Genomic DNA, 19,960 nt, shown 5'->3' with positions numbered 1-19,960 from the left:
AAGTTTAACAAGAAAAGAAGCTCATATGATGAGTTGCAAGCAGGTTTTCTTCAAGAATTGACTTTTGAAAATTTTGGTTTATGAGGAGTAACATTTTAGAAATAATTTTTTTAAAAGGTGGTTATAATAGCTCTTGTTTTTTACTGCCTTTACTATTTAAAACCCTGTGGTGAGATTTTTATTACCTACTAGAGGCCCAGTGCATGAAATTTGTGCACGGGGGGGGAGGGGTGTCCCTCAGCCCAGCCTGCACCCTCGCCAATCTGGGACCCCTTGAGGGATGTCCGACCGCCCATTTACGGGCGGTCGGACATACCTCTCACAACCCAGGACTGTTGGCTCCCAACTACCCTCCCCTGCAGGCCTGGTACCCCCAACTGCTCTCCCCTGCAGGCCTGGCCCCCCCAACTGCCCTCCCCTGCAGTCCTGGTCCCCCCCAACTGCCCTCCCCTGCAGTCCTGGTCCCCCCAACTGCCCTCCTCTGCCAGCCAGATCACTCCTAACTGCCCTCACTGCTTGCCTGATTGCCCACAACTGCCCTCCCCTGCAGGCCTGGTGCCCCCCAACTGCCCTCCCCTATAGGCCTAGGTCCCCCCAACTGCCCTCCCTTGCTGGCTTGGTCTCCCCCAACTGCCCTCCTCTGCCGGCCTGTTCACTCCTAACTTCCCACAACTGCCCTCCCCTGCAGGTCATCTTGTGGTGGCCATCTTGTGGCAGCCATCTTTGACCACATGGGGGCGGCCATCTTGTGCCTTGGTGTGATGGTCAATTTGCATATTACTCTTTTATTAGATAGGATATTTTCAAATGACTTAATTCCTTGTCAGTAGCCAGCCAAGTTGTTTGGGTCCTTCCCAAAGGAGCTGGAAAATGTATTATATAGCAGTTCACTGACATCGTCTCACATTTTATTTAATTTGTTTCTGGAGAGGTGAATGGGAGAGTTGTTTGCATATCTGTGGCATTTTTTTCTTCTATTTCCTTCAAAAACTCCTCTACAATCCAGGCCCTGATGGAGGTGCCTGGGGTACCTGAGACCAACATCCCATCCTCTCTGATTGTCTGACAGACAAGATGCATTAACATCATAAATAAATAAGTGGATTTTGTGATATGTTAGAAGGTGATTGTGTCTACAAAAAGTCTATAGACCACCCTGGCTGGCATGGCTCAGTTGGTTGGAACATCTTCCCATGCACAGAAAGTAGCCCGTTCAGTTCCCGGTCAGGGCACATACCCAGGTTGGCACATACCCAGTCCCTAGTGGGGGCGCGTACAGGAGATACCAATAGATGTTTCTCTCATACAGTGACATTTCTCTCTCTCTCCCTCCCCAAAAAATCTAGGCTTTCATACCACTGTTAAAGATGACAGGTATTCTTTTTTTTATTATTGTCTAAAATTTTACATATGTCTCCTAATAGTGGCTGTCCTTGTGATTGAAAAGTTTATTCCTTCCAAAGTCTCAATCCTTTCCAGCGGAGTTTAAGTCATTCTTTTGCCATAAAAGGGCTCTGATTCTTTGTAACTAGAAATCCTTTTCCTTTGCTGAACTCCCAAAGCACACTGTTTGAGCCTCTGTGTGTCATTGTCACTTTCTACCTTACCCCAGAGTTATCCATGAACATAACCTCCTGCTCAGGGCTGGAACTGAGGCTTCAGTCTCCTCTCTCCACCAAGCACATGGCCTTGCACCTAGAAAAGGCCCAGTGTGTTGGAATGAATGACTGTTCTGATTTTACAAGGATCTGAACATGTGTCATAGAAGTCCATAACATTAGTCATCACATCCATAAAGTTTAAAAATTTAGTAAATTTTGACCCATGTAAAACATAACAGCTTAACACTGTCTGATTCTTGTGGCACAGCATTAAATATGTATACTTTTAATCTTCAAAGTAAAAAATTGTAATTGTAACTTTAGGAAAAGGGCAAAATTAGTTAAAGCTATAGTGTCAGGAATCCAGTGGGTTTTCTTGGTGTAATTCTTGTCATCTGTGCTGTTCTATTTCTTAACAGCCATGAGCTCTCTAAATGAGGTCCCCTCCCATGCCAGATAGTAAGTGCATCAGATTAGCTTTCTCATTTTCCTTAGGAGGAAAAGATTTCTTTTCCAGAAGGTAGAAATCAGAGGTTATCTTAGCTCTTGCAGCACATGCATAAAGCTGTCCTTTTATTTCTATAGAAAGCTCATTCAGGTTATGAAATTAAAATGCCTCTGGCTGTGAACACATGCAATATGCTATCAGAGAAAGTTGTAGTGAAATGACTGGGCTGCACACATAGTTTCAACCTTTGATTCATTTATGTAATGAAGCAGAACATTGAGCATGCAGCTTCCACATAGTTGGCAGTTTTCAAGTGGACTTCATGGACAGGAGTTTGCACACTGGATGGATTTTTCCCAGAGACTCCCATCCCACTTTTTAACAGCTAATAGTGCATAGAAGATGCTCTGTTGGTATGATATTGGTGCAGTGGAAAGACAGCCACTGTTCTAATAGTCGTAACCACTGTTTATTTAGAGCCTACAAAATAACAAGCACCATGCTGAGCATATTACATAACATTATGATTCTGTATTTAATCCTCACAATAGCCCAATGTGGAACCCAGTGGCCTCATTTGACAGATGAGGAAACGGAGGAACAGAGAAGTTAAGTAACTAACCCAGAGTCTCGTGCAGCTAGTGTGTGGAGGTACTGGATCTAATCACATGTCCTTTTGGTCTCAAGTCCCTTGTTCTGTCCACTCCAATGTACCTCTTCTATCAGCAATGGATTGAACTCAGGGGGCCTCCCCCTCACTCCACTCTCACCGAGCCATGCTCTTCCCACTGTGCTCTCTCACTTTCCCCCACAGGGCACCAGATTTGAAGGGAAAGGCTAGAGGACAAGCATCAGTTTTAAGATTTCATGGCCTTGCAGAGCTGCTGTGTATGCAAGTGCCCTGTGCTATCTGTCAGTAGTGTTAATATTTTAGTTTATTTGAATGCCATAACACATGGCTCTCCATCACCACCCTTCTCTTTAGAGGTAAGCCAGAGGTTCCCCACAACGCACCCAAACGGGCGTCAGATTATGCTCACCTACCTGCTACCCTGGCTGCACAACATCGAGCTGGTGGACAGCAAACTCCTCCTCCCGGGGTCGAGTCCCAGTAGTCCAGAGGATGACAGCAAGAACCAGCAAGGAGAAGTGACCACTTCTCATGGGCTGAAAGGGAATGGCTGGGGCTCCCCAGAAGCTACATCTCTAGTCCTGAATAACCTCATGTACATGACGGCCAAGGTATCGTGCCCCCATAACATGGCTCCATCGTCCCAGAAAATCTGGGCTCATCAAACCCTAGGCTGCAAACCCAGGGAGTGGCATTTGTCATTAAAAATCACGTGAACAGGGTGATGGTGATGGCTGCACCACAGTGTGACTGTACTTAATGCCATCCAACTGTACACTTAAAAATGGTTAAGTCCTAGCCGGGTTTGCTCAGTGGGTAGAATGTCGGCCTGTGGACGGAAGGGTCCCGGGTTCGATTCCAATCAAGGGCACATGCCCGGTTGCAGGCTCGATCCCGAGTGGGGGCTGTGCAGGAGGCAGCTGATCAGTGATTCTCTCTCATCATTGATATTCTATCTCGCTCTCCCTCTCCCTCCCTCTCTGAAATAAATAAAAATATATATTTTTTTAAATGTTTAAGATGGTAAACTTTATGTTACATGTATTTTACCATAGTTTTAAAAATTATAAAATAAGAAGTCTAACGTTTTTAATCACATGAATAAGCATTGTGCATTACTAATTTGTGTGTTATAAATTGCTGAAAGTGGCATCTTTTGGATGGATGGCCATGTGTCCCCTTCTATGGTTTTGAGATAGCCATGACCCTTAAAAGAACTTTTAATCAAACATTTTGCACCCCTGTGTTTTCCCCATATCTCCTGGGTCAGTGTTGCTTTTGTTTGTCGCAGTATGGAGATGAAGTTCCCGGACCGGAAATGGAAAATGTTTGGAATGCTCTAGCCAACAATGAGAAGTGGAGTAACAACTTGAGGGTCACCCTGCAGTTCCTCATCAGCCTGTGTGGGGTTAGCAGTGATACGCTTCTCCTGCCCTATGTAAGTTTCCCTGGGCTCTCAGCAGGCATTATCTTGTTGGTGGCTCCATCTGCAAGCACAAGTCAGAATGTGCCCTTTGCTCCAAGTAAAATAGAGATGTTCTTTTATCAGTTACTGAGGCTGCCTTCTATAAACATTGGACCCATTATGTAAGAGAAACTAAGTAAAGCATATTATTTCTAATAAAAATATTTCATGCTTACATTTTGATGCTCTTAAAACAGAATAAAAATGCAGAATACCCAGATTTTTCTCATCAAATTTAGTTGGTAGAAGATAAATCTAAGCAGAGAGAAATCTTTCTGAGATGCCCAGTATATAGTGCTTGTAGTAAAAAGTGACATGATCATCAACAACGACAGCATTTTTAAGCCCTAACTCACTTGGCATGTGTGTATGGCTGTTTCCTGAGAGATCCTGGGCCCACCTGCTGTTTTAAGCTCCATCAGCCTCATTGCAGTTTCCGCACCTCAGGTTTGACTCTGAGGGCTCCCGTAGCACAGAGCTTTATTCCAGAGTTATCAGTTATTTTTAAAATGTAAAATCATCCAAACAGCTAAAATTCATTTGTTTCTAGGGGAGAAGAGAATAGCAGGGGACCAGATTCCTTTTTAAACAAAAAATAGCTCTCAGGTTTTTCCCCATGGTTTATATAAATGAAATCCTTTCTCAAGATAAAACTTTAGATGACATGTTTTTTGCTTTTGGTTAGATTTCAGGAGCCCCAAAAGTAACTTTTGTAAACTCAGCCATTAGGAAGGGTAAGACCTTTGACCCACACTCCCATCAGATGTGCTATAGAGAGGGTGAGTTTTAATCCAGACACTAGGATTGTCTCCAGGCAGCAGGAAGATCAGCTACCAAGGTGGTAGCTCCTGGGGATAACACTTCATGCAAGTGAGTGGGTTATAATCTTTGCTGCCAACCCACTGGCATTACTGTGGACAAGGCTCTTTGAAATGACCTGTGTTCTGTTTTTCTCCTTAGATTAAAAAGGTGGTGATATATTTGTGCCGTAACAACACCATTCAAACCATGGAAGAGCTGCTCTTTGAGCTGCAGCAGACGGAGCCCGTGAACCCCATCGTCCAGCACTGTGACAACCCACCGTTCTACCACTTTGCTGCCAGCAGCAAGGTCTCCACAGCAGCCTCTGGTAGGGCCGGTGGACAGCCTGTCCTGGGTCTCTGATGTTCCTTTGTGTGGACACTGAAAGGATACGAGTGTGTTGCTACTTCTGATTCTGGCATGTATTTTCATTTAAGAGGTGGTTTAAATTGTGACAATATGGATGGACCTAGCAGGCATTATGTTGAGTGAAACAAGTCAGTCAAAGACAAATACTATATAATCTCATTTATGTGTGAAATCTAAAAACAAAATAGACAAATAAACAAAACAGAGAGCTTACTCATGGTTGCCAGAGGGTAGGGGGGGCTAGGTGACAAAGGTGAAGTGATTAAGAAGTACAGATTGGTAGTTACAAACAGTCACAAGGATGTAAAGTACAGCATAGGGAATATAGTCAATAGTATTGTAAATACTATGTATGGTGTCAGCTGGGTAGTAGACTTACTGAGGTGATCACTTCATAAGGTATATAAATGTCTAATTACTATGTTGTATGCCTGAAACATATAAAATTGTATGTCAATAGTAATTGAACAATAACTTTAAAAAAAAAGAAAGATGGCTTGAGAATAGCTGAGATTAATGAAATGATTTTGTAAGCATAACTGACAATTGGTGGCCCAGTATTCACATGCCCAGAGCTTTATACTTTAGGCTGATCCCAGGTAGGACACAGCATCACTTAGGAATCTCAGTCTGCACCTTCCATCTTGTGTTTATGGGATTCCCTTGGTGAATATTCTCTCAGAATTGACTAAAATGCCTCTAACAATATTACCACTTTCCATAAATTGGCCTTTCAGCATCATTTTATGAAATATATACAGTCCTCCTCAAATTCATTGAAGCCAGCTCTGTTTTGGTTTATCTAATATCACCACTGCTTTCAAATCTCTCTCCTGGCCTAGTCTCTCATGCCCTCTGTTTTCCCCACATCTAGCTGCCAAAGCAGCATTCCTGCAGACAAGCAGTAGCCTAGATGTCAGACACTCTAGAAACTTGGACTTGTTTCACTAACATTAGCTCAATAACTCCTGGACCCAGAAGTGCTAAAGCAGCTAACAGCAGGGACGGCCATTGCAAATAAGCTCATTACCTAAGAAAAGTTTTCAAGAATGTTGTAACCTCAGTTTATAGGAGAGTCCAGGAATTAGGTTTGACTATAACAGATGTCTGGGATTCTCCTATTTCAGTGGAGTGGGCTTGGAGTTTGTTTAGAATGTCTGAGATTGTACAGAAAATAGAAGGCATCCTTCAAACATGAAATTTCACAGGAAATCCTTTCCTGGAATATTGAGACTTGACTTTGACCCCCTCCACCTGTATTTTTTTTTTTCTAAGTGTCTTCTAATCCACAGGAACCACCTCCAGCAGCAACACAGTGGTTGCCGGCCAGGACAGTTTCCCAGATGCTGAGGAGGGCAAGATCTTGAAAGAGTCTGATGAGAGGTTGGTTCACAAATTGGCTTGATATCCAATTTAACTGTAGAGTATACAGAGGCATCAATAAAAGTTTGTAGGCTTTATAAAATTCACACACATAGAAATCCTTCTTTATTCTTAGAAACTATGATTGACTTGCTATCTCTGCTCTGTATATCCCTGAAGATAACAATTTCTTCCTGAGCTGAACCTCACTTCTCTTAGGACCAAAAAAAAAACCATGAGCTGTCCTGCTACTTGCAAAGACCATCTGGAATTAGAGGGAATTTCATGTGAAATTTTCAAATCTGAGTATTGAATAATTTCTTAGCGATAGAGTAGTGGTCTTGAAGTGAATTCTATGAAATATCATATTTCTTATTTCACCTTTACTTTGTCACATCTTGGTTTACCAAGAACACTGTCTTCCTCTGCTCAAATAAGTCTTAATCCCCTTCCTATAGGCTGTTTGATAATATTTATTTTGCCCACATGCCTTTAATTGCCCAGGACCTACTCAGAAGTAAATAAAATCTGGATCATTGTTCCCTAGTTGATTGTGAAGAACAGAGACACAACCAAAAGAGATCAACAGGACTCAAATTAAAAATTAGGATGATGCCCTAACTGGTTTGGCTCAGTGGACAGAGCGTCAGCCTGTGGACTGAAAGGTCCCAGGTTCGATTCCGGTCAAGGGCATGTACCTTGGTTGCAGGCACATCCCCAGTAGGAGGTGTGCAGGAGGCAGCTGATTGATGTCTCTCTCTCATCAATGTTTCTAACTCTTTATGCTTCTCCCTTCCTCTCTGTAAAAAATCAATAAAATATATTTTAAGAAAAAATTAGGATGATTCCATGGAGTTGAAAACACTTTAGAGCTGAGCATTTTCTAGTGAAAAGGAATGGGGAGCACTTTCACTGAAGTAACAAGGATGAGATATAAATTCCTATTGGAGAGAATGCAATGGATTAAATAATGAAAATACCTCAGCCCAGAATGCCCCTGCAGGCCTCATGGCTGTCCTCGATTCTGTCCTGGGCGTGACACACAGCAGGGGCTACAAGTGAGAAAGTACCTGCCATCAGGCTGACTGCCCTGGAGTTGTGCAAGCTCATCCTTTAAACTATCAAATGCCTCAGCATGTGTGCTGCTAGATCGCTTCCCTATTGCTGAATGATCTCTTGGCTCTTCATACACGGTTTTTTACTTTGCCTTTATCAGAATAAATATGATTAAAGAATTTCAGAAGGTAACAGGTTGTCACTTTTTCAATTCCCTAAGAGCCAATTATGTGGCCCGATTTGTATGAAACTAAGCAGATGTCCTTGAGTTTCTGTTTTATGGATTCACAAAGTAATAGCCCAAAAGATAGGACAATGAAGAATGTTTGAAATATAGAGTGACTGGGGGAAAGATGGATGTTTCGGGAGAAAATAAAAGCTGCTACAAGTATCTAAGAAATAAATAAAACAAAAATCATTATAGCCTTTACAGTCACTATAAATCGTGCATTTACTTATTTGGCAAATCCGGTCACAAATGCACACCTGGGACAAGGTAGGCTCATAATGGCACATCCAGCACTTTTCCCTGAAACATCACTCTTGCCCCATGCACTGGTGAGGACAGCTAGAGTGAAACAGGGTGTTGACCTGCTGACAATTAGTGCAGAATATCCAGTCAGCAATGTAGGGGCACACTCCTACTTTGGCTTGAGTTTCCCAGATACTTATTGATTGCCTTAGTTGTTTGTTTTGGCTGCATACATATTATAGATCTCCAGATGATATTCAAATGCTATTGGCTTAAAACTCTTTGGTGCCCTGAAGAGGAAAAAGCATTCTAGAAATCTAGAAATAATTATTATATTATTATTAAATATAATAATTAGTACCTCAGAGTTTGATGGTACCTCACAGTGTTGGAAACATTCTCGTATCATTTCTTTTGATTTCTACAACCCCAACAAAATAAATGGTGAAGTAGTATTAGTATTACATTTTGCCAGGTTTCAAAACAGGGTCCCCATGAAGATAAAGGACTTGGCCAAGGTCATAGAGCTAGTGAGAGTTTGATCCTAAAATCCCATGTCTTGCCTTCTCTCATTGGAACCAAAAGCATTTCTGCACTGCCATTGTCTTCTGCATGACACTGGACAAGCTGTTTCACTTGGCCTGCTTCCTCATTCATAAAGTAAACAGTGCTTATGTCAAAAATGAGTAATGTGTGTGAAGTTACTATATTTCTACCATTTTGACGGGTGGGGAGGGGAGGGCATTACTTCTTAATCCACAGAGAGACCAGACAGAAAGAGCCTCTCTGGTTATTTTACAACCCAACTAGTTACCTTTTTCTAAAAACCCTCCAATCGCCCTGGCTGGTATAGCTCAGTTGGTTGAGTATTCACCCCTGCACTAAAAGAAGGTTGCCTGTGTGATTCCTGGTCAGGGCACATGCCCGGGGTTACAGGCTTAATCCCCAGTAAGGGGGTGTGCAGGAGGTAGCCAGTTGATGTTTCTCTCTCACATTGATGTTTCTCTCTCACATTGATGTTTCTCTCTCTCTCTCTCTCTCTCTCTCTCTCTCTCTCTCTCTTTCTCTCTCTCTCTCAAATCAATTAAAAAACATATTTTTTAAACCCTCTGATCATTTTAAGAGAAACTTTAAAGCCAGTAAATTCCAAGATATATTATGAACCACTTTTTTATGTCTTGTCAATTTTCAATGTTTAATCATGCATCAGTTAGTTACTGACCACCTACCAGCTGCCAGGCTACCATGTGAATAAGGGATGTATATTATTCAGTATCACTCCATTTCATTTCCAAGCAAATGTTATAATTCTCCAGTTCAGTATAACCTTAAAATGTTTTTCTGTTCCAGGTTTAAACTTGTGCTTATGAGCAAAAGCAACCACTAGACCTCTCCAGGGAAAAATAAATGTTTGAGATACAATTTTTGCAGTATTTCTTTAGGAAAAGCATCATTGGAACTAGCTGCCAAAAACTCAATCACTAGATAATAGCATGTGTTTATGAAAATAGCACATACACACACAGCAGTATTTGATGATGGCTGTTCTTGTATTTGAAGGTTTAGTAACGTCATCAGAGCCCATACTCGCCTGGAGTCAAGGTACAGCAATAGCTCTGGAGGGTCGTATGATGAGGATAAAAGTAAGTACCACCAGGTGTTGGGTTTCAAGTGGAATCCAGATGATTGGAGAATGGAGTACGAGTATTTTTATTTTTATTATTCTAATTGCTAAAAAGGGTCCTATAAACATTAAACAATCATTAATCCCACTATGCAGATGAGCATAGAGCCAGCATCTGAAAAATAACAAAAAGCCAAGCAGGTAAAATTAAAATTATAGAAATTCAAATTTTTACCCAAACCTGTATTTTTATATTCTTGGCATTTTTTTCTTGGTAATGCAGTTGGGGAAAGGCTAGTAAAAAATTGTCTCACTAGAAAACCAGTATTGCAGTTATCATGGGAGTGGATTTACTCTTTAAGCTTTGTGAATCAGCTCACCCAGAAAAGGTCCTTTTTCACACAAAGTCTCTCAAAAGCATTGTCTCGGTAGCCAAATGAAAACCATGTTAAAATGGGAGATACAGTCATCACAGAAATGCGTTTGTTCCTTGGAAAGTTGACAGAAACCGAAAAGCAATGCATTCACTGATTTTGTTGGAGCCCTGGACAGCATCTGTAGATACTGAGCAGGCAAAGAGTGTTACTTGGTCACAAGTCACAGAAATTCTGGAATCAAGAACACTCCCAGTGGCATTTAGGTATGCTAAGGAAATCAGTAAACTAACTGATGGAGTTTATTTGTCTATTTTGGTGGAAGTCAGAAATATGATATTTCATGATTTAGGTTTATTTTGTAAGTCAGTACCTGGGGCCTTTGTAGCTATCATTAAAATTGTTTTGTTTTTATGGGAAATTTGCAAAGTGGGGTAAGAGATGAGTAGGCCTAATGGCACCACAGTTCAGCTGCTCTTCTTTACCTCTTACTGCATAGATAGGAAATTCTCTGCCTTTCAAAATACCAATGGGAGGATTGTCTAAAATCCATACATAATTATCAAACTCTAACTTAGGTGAAGTTGCAGCTTTAAAACTTTTTACTAGAACCATTAGTTTTAGGTAAAATAAAGCTATTTGTGTTTTCCCTTCTTTCTGGTCCCCATCAGGGTCTGTATCTGTGCCATCCAAACCCAACAGCCAAGTCTCAGGAGCACAGGCTGTGAGTTCCAGGAGGGACTAGATTTTACAGATGGGGAGAATAGTACCAAGAAATGGAGAGTTGTTGGTTCAAGAAAAGTCTGGTTACTATATATTTTGTAACCCAAAATTTGAGGACAGAAAAAATGAATCATGAAAATGTTAAGCAGTCAAGTACTCCCCCAGTACGTGGCAGGTGTGATGTAACAAAAAATAACACACTCTGGCTGTAGAGTTTACATTGAAATATCACTGTCCTTGGCCAGCTGATTCCTTTAAAATGTATCTCTTTGTTCTGGGTACAGGACACAGAATTTGGTAAAAACACTATACTAAATAAAATATCAATCATTTAAAAATATATCTTTACAGTCCTCTGGTATTAAAATCTCACATTCCTTATATTTATTAAATAGTGAATTGTGAAAGATGATTATAATAAAGTGAGATGATAATTAACTCATATCACTAACTTTAGAGACAAAAAGAAAGAAGTTATAGAAGTATTTATAAAGAGGAAATATGATAGTGAATTCAGATAAGAAATTAAAAGTCTAATATTATCATTATGGCTTCTATTTTACCTAGAAATGTTTATAAATTTTTTGTACCAATATAAAGAAAATGGGAAAACTTTGTTGCAGAGTTTGAACCCAATTGAGTCAGTATCAATAATATTTTTTACATGATCACTGTTATTGAACAGAGAGATTAGAGTTCATAGCATGTAGTTTGGGTTCTGAGAGTTTTACTTTTAGTTTACTCATTATAAAAGAAAATGAAATCAAGCTACTCAAACAGATCTCATCACAAAAAGCCATAAAATACATACTAAAATTTTTTTTCCAGGTGTTCAAGTCATAGGACTTGACTTTGTCTTAGAGCAGTGGTCGGCAAACTCATTAGTCAACAGAGCCAAATATCAACAGCACAACGATTGAAATTTCTTTTGAGAGCCAAAATTTTTAAACTTAAACTTCTTCTAATGCCACTTCTTCAAAATAGACTTGTCCAGGCCATGGTATTTTGTGGAAGAGCCACACTCAAGGGGCCAAAGAGCCGCATGTGGCTCGCGAGCCGCAGTTTGCCGACCACAGTCTTAGAGGAAGCAGCAGGTCTAATAGGAAGGAATACTCAGGGCTTTGGTAAATGGGTCCTCCCTGATATAATTTTGGTTCTAGCTACACATTCATGGATATAGCCTATGCCACAAGAAAAGCAAAGTTTAGTAGACTCAATTCCAAAACCTTATGGCCAGGCATCTGGTGTATGTTAAGGGCAATCATTTCTACCCAGAATTCCTGAGGGTATCAGCAGATCTGGGCAGACTACAAAGGCATCAGGAGAGACCTAGTTGTCCAAAGCTTCATGGTATAAGCTGGGTTTATCCAAAAGGAAGGACTGTGTGCAGTCTCTTAGTGTATTTTCTGTTAAAACACACACACACACACACACAACACACACACACATACACACACACAAACTGATAGCACCTTGAGTAAAATGGACACCCTCATCTATAAAGCAGCTTTTTACCAATATTATGTAAGTTTTTTCTCCTGGGGTGAGGGAGAATTGGGTTATGCTTGGTCCTAGTGCATGTCCTTGTTCAGAGCCTCCATTTCACAATCACAGTTGTCATACACCCTCCTCCAGCTCTGCTAACATTTCTACTCTGGACCAGCAGCGTTGAATCAACTACTTCTCACCACCTTTCCAAAGTGCAACCAAGAAAAACTATATTTGGGAGAAATTTCCTAAAGATGATATCATTCATCCTTTCTCTTAATACACTAAAACCTGTGCCCGGATTAAGCAGCTTATCTGAAGCCACATACCTGGGCAGTACCAAGTGGCCCCAAATGCCCTTGCTCTTAAATGCCTCTGGCCTATATGGAGAGTGTTATAAGAAATAACTCTATGAAACTTGTTGCTATGTTTATGTTACAGTTGAGGAAGTTCATTCATTCAAAAATATTTATTAATTCTCTACTAAGTGCCAGATACTGTTCCAGGTAACAGGGAAACAACAATGAAAAAATAGAGGCGGTCCCACCCAGCTCTTTAGAGCTAGGGAGGCAGCCATTGATGGTAACTGTGATCTGTGTCCCAGAGGAAAACTAATGCAGGGCAAGGGAACAGAAAGTGATTGGGGCAGGGGTTGATTCTAGTGTAGTGGCCACAGAAATCCTCTGCGATCAAGTGATATTGGGCAGAGACATGCTTGACGTAAAGGACCAAGCCACTCAGCTAATGAGGAAGAGCTCTGCAATCCCAAGGAACAGTAGATGCAAAGGCTCTGAAGCCGAACAGTGCCTAGCATGGTCACAGAGAAGCAAGAAAGCCAATATGGCCCTAACCGGTTTGGCTCAGTGGATAGAGCGTTGGCCTGCGGACTCAAGGGTCCCAGGTTCGATGCCGGTCAAGGGCATGTACCTTGGTTGCGGGCACATACCCAGTAGGGAGTGTGCAGGAGGCAGCTGATCAATGTTTCTCTCTCATCGATGTTTCTAACTCTCTATACCTCTCCCGTCCTCTCTGTAAAAAAATCAATAAAATATATTTAAAAAGAAAGAAAGAAAGCCAATATGGTAGAGTGGATTGAGCAAGGGGGCGGGGCGGTAGTGGGAGAGAAGCCAAGGAGGAATAGGAGGAAGATCTTGTAAGGCCTGAAAGGCCATGGTATAGATTTTGGATTTCATTTTGAATGTGAAAGGAAGCCACTTGAGAGGCTTACATAGAGAAAGGCACCTGAATGAACCTGTGTTTTTTAAAGTATTGCTCTGGTCCTACACCCAGTATGGTAATTGTTTTCTACAAAGAGGCTTTGAGCACACTTCTACCAACTGTCCATAGTGTCATTAATTGCTCACCAACACACGTAGTAGAAGAAATTGTTCTAGTAAATGATGCCAGTGAAAGAGGCTTTTTGAAAAGACCTCTAAAGAATTAGGTGAAAAAAATTAAAAGTGCCAGTTCATGTAATTCAAATGGAAAAATGTTCTGGATTGATCAGAACTAGATTCAGAAGAGCTGCTGTGTCTAAAGGCCAAGTGATCACCTTCCCAGACACTCATTATGAGTGTCCACTAGGCTAGAGCCTCTCATTGCCAGGATCAAACAAGACAGGACAATGTGTTATGTCTTGCCACTGATGTAATCAGCTATGAGAGTTTTGAGCACATGGCAGGTTCTTAAATGACCTATGGTGGATTCAGTGGAAGCTCAGAAAGAAAAATGGACAGAAGGAAAGGCGATCAACTCTTCTTGTCAAAACACCTACAGTGGCAGGAGGCCCTTTTTAAGTAGACAGAAATTACTTTCAGAAAATTGGAACATATGATGCTGGAATGGACATTTGGAGAAGAGAAAACCTAGAAATTTCCTTTAGGATGATACACTGTGAAGGAACTTTGGAGATTGTTACTTTGGAGAAAAGGGGGTAATTTTTAACTGTCATTGTATAGGATGTATCAAGTGCTCTCTTATACTGCCAACAAAGAAATTAGAACAGATGACTTTTGCTTGCATGTCTCCAAACTTAATGGCCAAGTCCTGATGTTCAAATGCCACCATCTAAAAGGCAACCAACTTTGGGAGAATGATCTGGTAAAATTAACTCTGTAGCACAGGGACAGTAATCAGCACCTGAATAAAGCTACAGAATAGGGTAGCCACATGCCTAGGATTAGAGACTACAATGGAAGCCAGTCATCGCAGTGGCTTCTTTGAAACATTATTCTTCCAGAAATATTCTGAGACCAAATTTACATAAAGAAAAAAATAAGGATTAGCTGGCTACTTCAGCATACATTTCTGCCACAATCTTTTAAAGAAAAGGTGGGTTTTTTTTATTTTTAGAGAGAGGAAGAGAGAGAGAAATATTGATGTGAGAGAGTAACATTAATCAACTGCCTCCTGCATGCCCCCTACCAGGGATCAAGCCTGCAACCCAGGCATATCCCCTGACTGAGAATCGAACTGGCAACCTTTCGCTGCCTGTAAAAATGACAAAAAAACTGAGCCACACTAGCCAGGGTCTGCCACATTCTTAAGAAGCAAGAAAGGAACAGTCCTTCCTCCTGAAGAATGTAAGGTTTATCACCCATTAAAACTTAGACTCCTGGATTTGAGAAAATGGTGGCTGAATAGGCAGACCTTTCTTGCACCTCCTCTCAGGGCCAGACTGGAAATAAAACTAAAGTTGGGACCATACTCCAGAAATGACCAATTGAGGTCCAGCTGAGGAGGATGCTTATATCAAGGAAGGACAGAAAACGCCTGGAGACCTGTGGGAAGGGAGAGGTCATGAGAGGGGCTGACCCAGCTTCCAGAGGCAGGCTGAGAGTAAGAGGGGAGGTCTGAGCTATGGGAGGGTCTGTTTCCTTAGAGCAGTGGTTCTCAACCTTTCTAATGCCGCGACCCTGTAATACAGTTCCTCATGTTGTGGTGACCCCCAACCATAAAATTATTTTCGTTGCTACTTCATAACTGTAATTTTGCTACTGTTAATGAATCGTAATGTAAATATCTGTGTTTTCCGATGGTCTTAGGCTCTACAGCAGCGGTTCTCAACCTGTGGATCGCGACCCACAGGTTGAGAACCGCTAGCAGGGTCGCCTAAGACCATCGGAAAACACAGATATTTACATTACGATTAATAACAGTAGAAAAATTACAGTTATGAAGTAGCAACGAAAATAATTTTATGGTTGGGGGTCACCACAACATGAGGAACTGTATTAAAGGGTCGCGGCATTAGAAAGGTTGAGAACCACTGCCTTAGAAGATTGAGGCCTGGAACCCAGGCTGGGCTCCACAGCCTGGAGCACCAGACATGAGACCAGCAACCCAGGTAACATCCAGCCACGAAAGGCAGCAGGGCTGCTGGCCACCTCAGAGTCTGGAACCCAGTAGACTGGAGCCCAGTGAGAGAAAGCCTCAGTTTCTGCTTTTGGTGGTTTGTTTTTCTACCCAGAACACAGGAGTTTTCATTTGCAACTATTCACCTGAGGCTTTGCTGAAGGGAGGGCTGTGTGGACTCCAGGTGCCTGAGGCGAGACTGGGGTGGGAAGCATTGTGGGGAGACGTGGAAAAGCAGCAGCCAGGAGTCCTGCATTTGGTCACACACCCCAAGCCAAAACAGCCATTTTCCCTGAAAGGCTCCAGCTGCTCCCAGTAGCCAAATCACAGAAAAAGGAAAACCCACCCTAGGTGATATAGCCTCCACACCCTCTACCAGGGATCAAGCCTGCAACCCAAGCACATGCCCTGACTGAGAATCGAACTGGCAACCTTTCGCTGCCTGCCACCCCTATATTCTTACCTTTTCAGAGGAGAAAAAAGCAAAGGCCAACCCGATGGTTTGAACAGTCTCAGGGAGCATCAGTGACTGGATTGGTGAAAGAGCCATCTGCCCCACTATCCCGGTAACCTGATTGGTACTTTCCCCACACCGGAGAGCTAATCAAAACTCCGTTTCCAGCTGATCCCACCAGACTGCATACAAGGGTCTCTGCCAAGCCAAGGGCAGAGTAACATTTTGGGCCACTTGCAGAGGAGCAGCTCTGGGACAAGGAAACACACCCACCACATTCCTTGAAATCTGAACCAGCACCTCCCCCTCACAGGAAACCCAGAGGTCTAGACTCTCAATTTTGCCTAAATCCCATTCAGGAAAAGATTTTTGAGTGATGAAGATTGACAGCTGGCTGGCTGGCAGGCAAAGGTGGGCAGAGGCAGACCTCAGGGAACCTGGGGAAGTTTGCTGATCCAGCCCTGGGCCCCATGCTGCTAACAAACTTGCTTTAGAGCCAAGTCCTATGGAGATAAGACACAAACTGTGGATCCCTTGGTGCTTCAAGCAGGTTGCTAAAAGACAAAGGCAGACAGTTTCTGAAATGAATGCCATTTCACATTTTATTTCTCTTTTCTCCTTTTTTCTTTTTTCTTTTCCTCTTTTTTCTTCCTTTTTTTTTTTTCTTGGCCTGGTCATTTTTTCCTTTTATTATTTATCTTCTTTATCTGCTTTATTTACTTGTTATTATTTAGTCTCTATTGTTTTATTCATATATCTCATTTTCCCCTTCCCTTTTCTTACTCAATTTTTTTCTTTTCTTTTTCTCCTGCTTTCTTATAATTTTTCCTTTTGTTATTTTTTGGGTCTACCTGCTTTCTCCTCTATTTTCATTTTCAAAAATTTTTTTACTTCCTCCTTTATTTTAAATTGTTTTTCTTCCCCTGTTCCCCTAGTTCTTTATTCTTTTTTTCTTTATTTCAGCTCTGCCCCTAAATATTCCATTTTCTCCCTCCCCCCCCCTTTTTTTGTTTGTTTTATTTTCTCTCTCTTTTGTTTCTTCTATAATTCTTGCTTTCTTTTCTCTTTCCTAAATCTCTCTTTCCTGGTGGTTGCTTTTGTTGGTGCTGTAGGGCCTTATGTATGTTTTTGTCTTGTTCCTTTTGTTCTGTGTTTTGTTGTGATGTATTTTGCTATGTTCTGTCAGCACATTCACAACAGCTCGCATTACGTGGTTAGGGGTGAGCCGCATAGTCAACCAGCCTGAGAGAAGATTCCATCCACAAATGGGACAACATTCAAGACCCAATTACAACAGGAGAACACAAATAACTCAAACAAGGGGCTTTCCTAGAGCACCCAGCTCAGGAGATCTAAGAGACTACACCACTGGGTCTCACAAAATACCTACTACATATAACCACCCCATAAAGTCTTAGAGGCATAGCAGTTTGATCTAATACATAGAAACAAATACAAAAGGACAGAAAATAGAGAGACAAAATAACAACCTCAAAATGAAAGAAGAAGAGGAATCACAAGGAAAAGAACAATATAAAATGGATGTAAGCTGTCAGATAAAGAATTCAGAGTAATGGTATTAAGGGTGCTCCAACAATTCAGTGAGAACTACAAGCAACTTAATGAGAATTATAAGGGACTTAATGAGAGCTGCACTAGCATGAACAGATTGGTTAAAACAATAAATAAGGATTAATCAGAAATGAGGAATGACATAGCTGAAATAAAGAACACCCTGAAAGGATTCAACAGTAGACTAGAAGAAGCTGAGGACTGAATCAGTGAATTATAAGACAAGTTAGAAAAAAACACCCATTCAGAGCAACAAATGGAAAAAAATTTTAAACCAGGGGAAGAGTCTAAGGGAGCTTTCAGACAACATGAAACATAACATTCACATTATAGGGGTACCAGAAGGAGAAGAATCTGAGAAAGGGATAGAGAACCTGTTTAAAGAAATAATGGCAGAAAATTTTCCTAACCTGGTGAAGGAAAAAAATCACTCAAGTTCAGGAAACACAGAGAGTCCCAATCAAAATGAACCCCAAAAGATTCACACATAAGCACATCATGATAAGAATAGCAAATGTTAAAAACAAAGAAAGAATTTTAAAGGCTAGAAGAGAGAGACAGAAAGTTAGCTACATTAGACTATCAGCTGATTTCTCAATAGAAACACTTCAGGTCAGAAGGGACTGGCATGAAGTATACAAACTAATGAAAACCAAGAGATTGAATCCAAGACTACTCTATCTAGTAAGGCTATCATTCAAAATAGATGGTGAAATAAAGAGCTTCAAAGGAAAAAAAGGCTAAAAGAATTTAATACCACCATACCAGCACTGCAAGAAAAAAGAGACTATTGTAAAAAGAAGACAGAGAGAGAAAGAGAAGAATACAGGCATAAAGAATAGGAATGGCAACAAATAACTACCTATCAATAATAACCTTAATTGTAAGTGGCTTAAATGCTTCAATCAAAAGATATAGGGTAGCTGAATGGATAAGAAAACATAACTTATATATATGCCGTCTACAAGAGACCCACTCCAGAACAAAGAACTCATACAGACTAAAGGAGAAGGGGTGAACATTTTTTTTCCAGGCAAATTGAAATGAAAAAAAGCTGGTGTAGCAATACTCATATCTGACAAAATAGACTTCAAAGTGAAGGAGATAAGAAAAGACAAGGAAGGCCACTTCATAATACTAACGGGATCAATTCAATAAGAGGATATAACTCTGGTAAACATATACACCCAATACAGGATATACATCCAATACAGGAGCACCCAAATATATATATAATTCTGGAAGATTTTAAGGGAGAGATCAATAGCAACACAATCATAATAAGGAACTTTAACACCCCACTGACATCACTGGATAGATCTACTAGACAAAAAATCAACAATGAAAAAGCAATCCTAAATGACACATTATGCCAGATAGAATTAATTGACATATTTCACCCCAAAAATGCAGGATTTACATTCTTCTCAACTGCACATGGAACATTCTTAATGATAGACCACATGTTAGGACACAAACTAAGTCTCTACAAGTTCAAGAAGATTAAAATCATATCAACCACCTTCTCAGATCACAATCATATGAAATTAGAAATCAACTACAACAAAACACTAGAAAACATTAAAACACATGGAGGTTAAATAGCATGTTATTAAACAACTAGAGGCCTGGTGCATGAAATTCGTGCACGGGGCAGGGTCCCTCAGCCCAGCCTCTCCAATCGGGAGCCCTCTCGCAATCTAGGAACACTAGCTCCTAACCACTCACCTACCTGCCTGCCTGATCGCCCCTAACCACTCTCCCCTGCTGGCCTGATTTCCCCCAATTCTCTCCCCTGCCAACCTGATCGCCCCTAACCACTCTCCCCTGCGGGCCTGATTGCCCCTAACTGCTCTCCCCTGCCAGCCTGATCGCCCCTAACCGCCTCTCCTTCAGCTCCCACCACCATGGCTTTGTCCAAAGGGCATCCGGAAGGACGTCCAGAAGATGTCTGGTCTATCCAGTCTAATTAGCATATTACCCTCTTATTAGTATAGATTAATTGGTTACCAAAGAGACCAAAGGAGAAATAAAATAAAAAACTTGCTGAAACCGGTTTGGCTCAATGGATAGAGCGTCGGTCTGCGGACTGAAAGGTCCCAGGTTCGATTCCGGTCAAGGGCATGTACATTGGTTGCGGGCACATCCCCAGTAGGGGGTGTGCAG

At 41.4% G+C, this 19,960-nt stretch overlaps 1 protein-coding gene across 2 annotated transcripts in view; it reads left to right on the top strand.

Moving 5' to 3' along the window:
• The window catches only part of FRY (FRY microtubule binding protein), a 407,062-nt gene that overhangs the window by 227,642 nt on the left and 159,460 nt on the right, over positions 1 to 19,960 (top strand). For both annotated transcript variants that reach the window (XM_054718725.1, XM_054718726.1), the window contains exons 32-36: positions 3,035 to 3,291; positions 3,972 to 4,118; positions 5,106 to 5,274; positions 6,608 to 6,698; positions 9,766 to 9,848. In XM_054718725.1, coding sequence (XP_054574700.1) covers positions 3,035 to 3,291; positions 3,972 to 4,118; positions 5,106 to 5,274; positions 6,608 to 6,698; positions 9,766 to 9,848 — 747 coding nt within the window. The remainder of the gene's footprint in view (positions 1 to 3,034; positions 3,292 to 3,971; positions 4,119 to 5,105; positions 5,275 to 6,607; positions 6,699 to 9,765; positions 9,849 to 19,960) is intronic.

Source organism: Eptesicus fuscus, chromosome 7 (assembly GCF_027574615.1).
Source record: "Eptesicus fuscus isolate TK198812 chromosome 7, DD_ASM_mEF_20220401, whole genome shotgun sequence".
In the NCBI taxonomy this organism is placed as follows: domain Eukaryota; kingdom Metazoa; phylum Chordata; class Mammalia; order Chiroptera; family Vespertilionidae; genus Eptesicus; species Eptesicus fuscus.
The sequence above is the reverse complement of the archived record's forward strand: the minus strand, read 5'-3'. Positions and strand labels throughout refer to the sequence as shown.